Source organism: Otolemur garnettii, unplaced genomic scaffold (assembly GCF_000181295.1).
Source record: "Otolemur garnettii isolate 467f Iridium unplaced genomic scaffold, OtoGar3 scaffold00100, whole genome shotgun sequence".
Classification (NCBI taxonomy): Eukaryota; Metazoa; Chordata; class Mammalia; order Primates; family Galagidae; genus Otolemur; species Otolemur garnettii.
Genome location: NW_003852495.1, coordinates 6,365,304 through 6,371,436, shown reverse-complemented (window position 1 = coordinate 6,371,436; position 6,133 = coordinate 6,365,304). Strand labels below are relative to the sequence as shown.

Here is a 6,133-nt window from a genome sequence, read left to right as displayed (position 1 = left end):
GAGTTGGAGGTTGCTGTGAGCTGTGATGCCACAGTACTCTACCCAGGGGGACAGCTTGAGGCTCTGTCTCAAAAACAAACAAACAAACAAAAAACCATGTCTTTATTTATTTACTTATTTATTTATGCAGTTTTTTGGCTGGGGTTGGGTTTGAACTCGCCATCTCCGGCATATGGGACTGGCGCCCTACCCTTTTGAGCCATAGTCGCCACCCCTCTTATTTTATTTCTTAATTCATTTGCTTTCTTTCCTTGTCCAGACCTCTCTTCCCTTCCAACTATCAGCCACTGTTTTATATCAGTAAATATTTCTTTTTGAACTCATTTATGCTGTAAAATTTAAAGTGAATTATTAAAACTAATGAAAGTTACTATGCTGTATTTCTTATTCTTTGCCTTTTTCCACATCTGTCCATGGTAGTCTGTTCATTCAGTTTATTATTTTTTATAACTGCAGACTTGTGTCTCTATGAATACACTATCACCACCATCCTTATTAGATTACTCGTCCTGACCCTTTCTCTGGGTTAATCTAGGATGAGCTACTTGTACCCTCTCCTATAACTTCTAGTAGCTATTCTTTGAACTAAAATCCTGTTTCTCCCCTGAGAAAGGGAGTTTGGGTTGCTAGGCTTAATGCAGGGAATACCTGAAAAGGCTTCTTTCCCTGTTGAAAGAGAAGGAGAGTATAGAAATGATGTGAAGTCGTCTTTCAGTCTTCGAAAACTATGGCAAACTCGTGACCAAATAGCTATCAGAAAAGAGAACATAAATCTTTAAATGATGTTGTTTACATCAAGAAGATATTGACTACAAAGAGTCAATTATAAAAATAATTCACTCAAACATTGGTGGGCCTAGTGGCTCACGCCTATAATCCTAGTGCTTTGGGAGGCCGATGTGGGTGGATTGCTTGAGCTTACAATTTTGAGATCAGCCTTTAGTAAAGACCCTGTCCTTACTAAAAATAGAAAAACTAGCTGGGTGTTGTAGCTTGTGCCTGTAGTCCCAGCTACTAGGGAGGCTAAAACAAGAGGATCCCTTCAGCCCAAGAGTTTGAGGTTGCCGTGACCTGTGACGCCACAGCACTCTGTCTCAAACAAAACAAAACAAAACAAAACAAACTCAAACATTATTTCTTTCTTCAAAGGAACCAATCAGTGGTACTCATGTAGAAATAATTTGAAGCATGATTTATAGTTCCATAGACATTAAAAATGCCTCAAAGAATGTTAAAATATTAGGATTACTAAATATGGTAATATTTCTTCTTATACTGACCATGAGTATACTCCCAACAGGTCAGAAATTATGGGACTTTAATCAATGTGGAAAAATCCTCACGTATACACAGGCATGCTGTCCACGTCAGAAAATGCATCCTGAGGAGAAATGTTATGAATGTGCCAAATTTGGAAAGATCTTCACTGAGAAGTCACAGTTCAATGTCCATCCTAAATTTCATACAGAAGAAAACTTCTGTGTATGTACTGAATGTGGGAAGGCTTTTGTACAGAAGCAAGAATTCATTACACATCAAAAAACCCATAGTAGAGACCAGCTATACAAATATGATAAATGTGGAAAATTCTTTTTCCAAGAATCTTTTCTCTTAAGACACCAGAGAATTCCTACCAGAGAAAAACGCTGTGAAAGCAGTGAATGGGGGAGAGGCTTCTCTCATAATTTAGATCTCAGTATATGTGAGAAAACTCATACAGGTGACAGATCCTATACATGTATTGAATGTGGACAAGCCTTTATCCAGAAGACACAATTGACTGCACATCAAATAATTCATTCTAGAGATAAACAAAATGAATGCAGTAACTATGGGCAATCCTTCATTTCCAAGTCACAACTTCAGGTACATCAACAAATTCACACAAAAGTGAAGCCCTGTGTAAGTACCAATTGTGGGAAGGTCTTTAATAATAGTTCCAATCTCATTACACACGAGAAAGCTAAAATTAGAAAGAAATCCTTCATATGTGCTGAATGTGGAAAGGCTTTTACCTATAGGTCAGAGTTGATTATACATCAGAGAATTCACACTGGAGAGAAACCTTATGAATGCGGTTACTGTGGAAAAGCTTTCACTCAGAAGTCAGCACTTACAGTGCACCAGAGAATTCATACAGGAGAAAAATCATTTGTATGCATGAAATGTGGGTTAGCTTTCATCCTGAAGGCACGCTTGATTGCACATCAAAGAATTCATACTGGAGAGAAACCTTATGAATGCTGTCACTGTGGGAAATTTTTTACTTCCAAGTCACAACTCCATGTACATAAACGAATTCATACAGGAGAAAAACCCTATACGTGCAATAAATGTGAAAAGGCATTTAGTGACAGGTCCAATCTTGTTAAACATCAGAAAACTCACGTAGAAGACAGATCCTATATATGCTCTAAATGTGGAAAACCCTTTACTCAGAGATCAGAGTTGATTATTCATCAGAGAATCCATACTGGAGAAAAACCTTATGAATGTAGTACATGTGGAAAAGCCTTCACACAGAAGTCATATCTCAGTATACATCAGAAAATTCATACTGGAGAGAGACAATATGAATGCCATGAATGTGGGAAAGCCTTCAACCAGAAATCACCACTAGTTGTACATCAGAGAATTCATACTGGAGAGAAACCTTATGAATGCAACAATTGTGGCAAACCTTTTGTCTCTAAGTCTCAGCTCCTGGTGCATCAGCCAGTTCACACAGGAGAGAAACCATATGTGTGTGCTGAGTGTGGGAAAGCCTTTAGTGGCAGGTCAAATCTCTACAAACACCAGAAAACTCATAATGCAGAAAAGCCTTACATGTGTTCTGAATGTGGGAAGGCCTTCAGACAGAAATCAGAGTTGATTACACACCATAGAATTCATACTGGGGAGAAACCTTATGAATGCAGTGATTGTGGGAAACCTTTCACCTCTAGGTCTCAGCTCCTGGTGCATCAGCCTGTTCACACAGGAGAGAAACCATATGTGTGTGCTGTGTGTGGGAAAGCCTTTAGTGGCAGGTCCAATCTCTGTAAACACCAGAAAACTCATACAGGAGAAAAGCCCTATATCTGTTCCGAATGTGGAAAGACCTTCAGACAGAAGTCAGAGTTGATTACACATCACAGAATTCATACTGGGGAGAAACCTTATGAATGCAGTGACTGTGGGAAGTCTTTCATTAACAAATCAAAACTACACGAGCATCACCGAATTCACACAGGAGAGAAGCCTTATGTGTGTGCTGAGTGTGGGAAGGCCTTTACCAACAAGTCAAATTTGAATAAACACCAGCAAAGACACACAGGAGATAAGCCCTACAAGTGTTCAGTCTGTGGGAAAGGTTTTTTCCGGAAGTCAGTGCTCAGCATACATCAGAGTATTCACTCTTGAAAGAAAAGATATGAGAAAACCTGACTAAGCAGATTTGATTGTGTATTATTGAATCCTTTAAGCAGATATGCCCACATGTAAATATCACACGTTACTGTTCAGAAGATGGAATCTGAGAAGGCACTGAATGAAGCAAGGTATGTTTCCCACATTCTCTCAACCTCAGTAAGCTTCGAGGCATTAATTCTCAAAAGGAACTGAGGTGAATGCATTAGCAAAAGCTGCTCCTAAAACCTGTAATGGAACACTTTTAACAAATTCTTAGTAAGAAAGATTATGTTAATGATAATGTTGTTTTCTGTGGAATTGGTACAGTGCCAACAAATTCAGTGATAACATAGGGTAGTGATACATCCTAATTCTATTACTTTTTTGTTGTCTAACAGAATCATGGGTGCTTTTTCTTTTTAATCTAACACAGTTGTGCGTATCTACTCCCCCACTGAGTATTTCTATAAAGAAAGTGATACTGCAATAAAAAAAATTCCTTATGTATACAGCCACAAACCTCTGAGTGCAGGTTGACTTTTCTTTGTCATCTACCACTGTGACTAACAACAGGTGTCATTAGCCACTAGTACTTGTCTCTGAGATTCATAGGCCATCAGTACATTTTCTCTCCACACAAACCCCATTATAACTATACATTCAAACTACTTGAATGTATTTACGATGTGGTAGCTGTGTTGGTTATGTTGGTTAGTGTTGTTCATTGTTAATGGGGACTACATAGAAGTTTGAATACCAAGAGGTGAGTTTGATTGAGAGCAGTCTTGTAGGCTGACTACTACACTGATATTGTCATTATTATTATTTATTATTATTTTTTAGAGACATAGTCTCAATTTGTCGCCCTTGGTAGAGTGCCATGGCATCACAGCTCTCATCTAATTCCAGCTCTTTGGCTTAGGTGATTCTCTTGCCTCAGCCTCCTGAGTAGCTGGGACTACAGTTACCCACTACAATGCCCGGCTATCATTATTATTTTTTTTTTGAGACAGAGTCTCAGTTATTAACCCTCGGTAGAGTGCCCTGGTGTCACAGCTCACAGCAAACTCTAACCCTTTGGGCTTAGGCAATTCTGCCTCAGCCTCCCAAGTAGCTGGGACTATAGGTGCCTGCCACAATGCCTGGCTATTTTTTTGTTGCAGTTTGGCCAGGGCTAGGTTTGAACCTGCCACCCTCGGTATACAGGGCTGGCACCCTACCCACTGAGCCACAGGTGCCACCCCGCTCGGCTATTTTTTTGTTGCAGTTTGGCTGGGGCCACGTTGGAACCCACCACCCTCAGTATATGGGGCTGGCACCCTACTCACTGAGCCACAGGTGCCGCCTGATAGTGTCATTTGCGTTTATGTTAATACTAACCTTGCAGTTGATACCAGTATTAGGAATGATGATAATTGTGTAAACCAGAGGGAAACAGTCTGCCCATTACAAGGTCTTTGTGAGGCCAGGCACAGTGGCTCATGCCTATAATCCTCCCTGCACTCTGGGAGGCTAAGGCAGGAGGATCACTTGAGCTTAGGAGTTCTGAGACCAGCTTCAGCAAGAGCAAGACCTCATCTCTACTAAAAATAGGAAAACTAGCCAGTTGGCTGGGTGTGGTGGCAGGTACCTATAGTCCCAGCTTCTTGGGAGACTGAGGCAGGAGGATTGCTTGAACTGTGGAGTTTGAGGTTGCTATTAGCTAGGCTGATGCCATGGTACTCCAGCCTGGGGCGACAGACTATCTCAAAAAACAAAATAACAAAACCAAGGTCTTTATGAGAATGAAATAACTTAGAACCCAATGCATAGTGCTAATCATGATGATTAGCAAAATGTTGAATGTGTATCAGGGTCTGTCCTAGGCTCATTAAAACTATAAACTCAGTCTACATAATGTTTGAGTTGGGCACAATCATGACCATTTCACAAAGCTAGTACATAGCACAGAAAGCTTCAAAACCACGGCCAGCTGACTGCAGTGTTCCTCATATTAACCCCAGTGCAATGCTGCCCCCACAAGGACATCATTAAGGACTCAAGTCTTCATTATAGTAATGTTCTTTATAATTACACTGTAGATAGATTGCAATAACTGTAATTGTAATGTATTTATAATACATTTTCTGAGCTGATTATTTCTATACCTTCACCTACACTCCATAGGAATAGTACATTGTTAACATAACCAGTAGTTTCATTATTTTAATATTGTCACTGTGTTTATTATAAGAAAAATAAACAATTAAATCTTTAATATTGCTTTATTCCTTTCCCTCCACCATGGGAGTCCCTCTTTATCTATGATTCATAGCATTTAATGACCCATGACAGCAAGAAAACCATAGATCTGTTGACTTCTGTCTAATCAATGTCCCCTCTCTTGGCTTGGGGTGCCATAACAAAATATCGTATACTGCTAGCCATAAATAACAGAGTGTTATTTTCTCACAGTTGTGAATGCTAGATGGGTTCAGGGTCAAGGTTGAAGTCTGGTCAGGTTCTGTGAGGATTTTCTTCTTGCAGATGGCCTCCTTCTCATTGTCCTCATGTGGCCTGTCCTATGCACAGTGAGAGAAATACCTCTCTTCCCATGCTTATAAGACCTCTCGGCTCGGCGCCTGTGGCTCAAGCAGCTAAGGTGCCAGCCACATACACCTAAGGTGGCGGATTCGAATCCAGCCCGGACCCGCCAACAACAATAATGGCTGCACCCCAAAAAATAGCCGGGCGTTGTGGCGGG

General features: G+C 40.4%; 1 protein-coding gene across 2 annotated transcripts in view; it reads left to right on the top strand.

The window, feature by feature from the left end:
- Window positions 1-6,133, top strand: part of LOC105887649 (zinc finger protein 585A-like) — a 24,667-nt gene that overhangs the window by 2,257 nt on the left and 16,277 nt on the right. Inside the window, exon 3 of one of the 2 annotated variants that reach the window (XR_002774897.1) lies at window positions 1,301-3,539. Coding sequence is in view for 1 of the 2 variants with exons in the window: in XM_023516931.1 (XP_023372699.1) it covers window positions 1,301-3,402 (2,102 nt within the window). In the remaining variant the exon portion in view is untranslated. Of the gene's footprint in view, window positions 1-1,300; window positions 4,218-6,133 lie in introns of those variants that run through there. The other variant, XM_023516931.1, reaches the window with a different exon arrangement.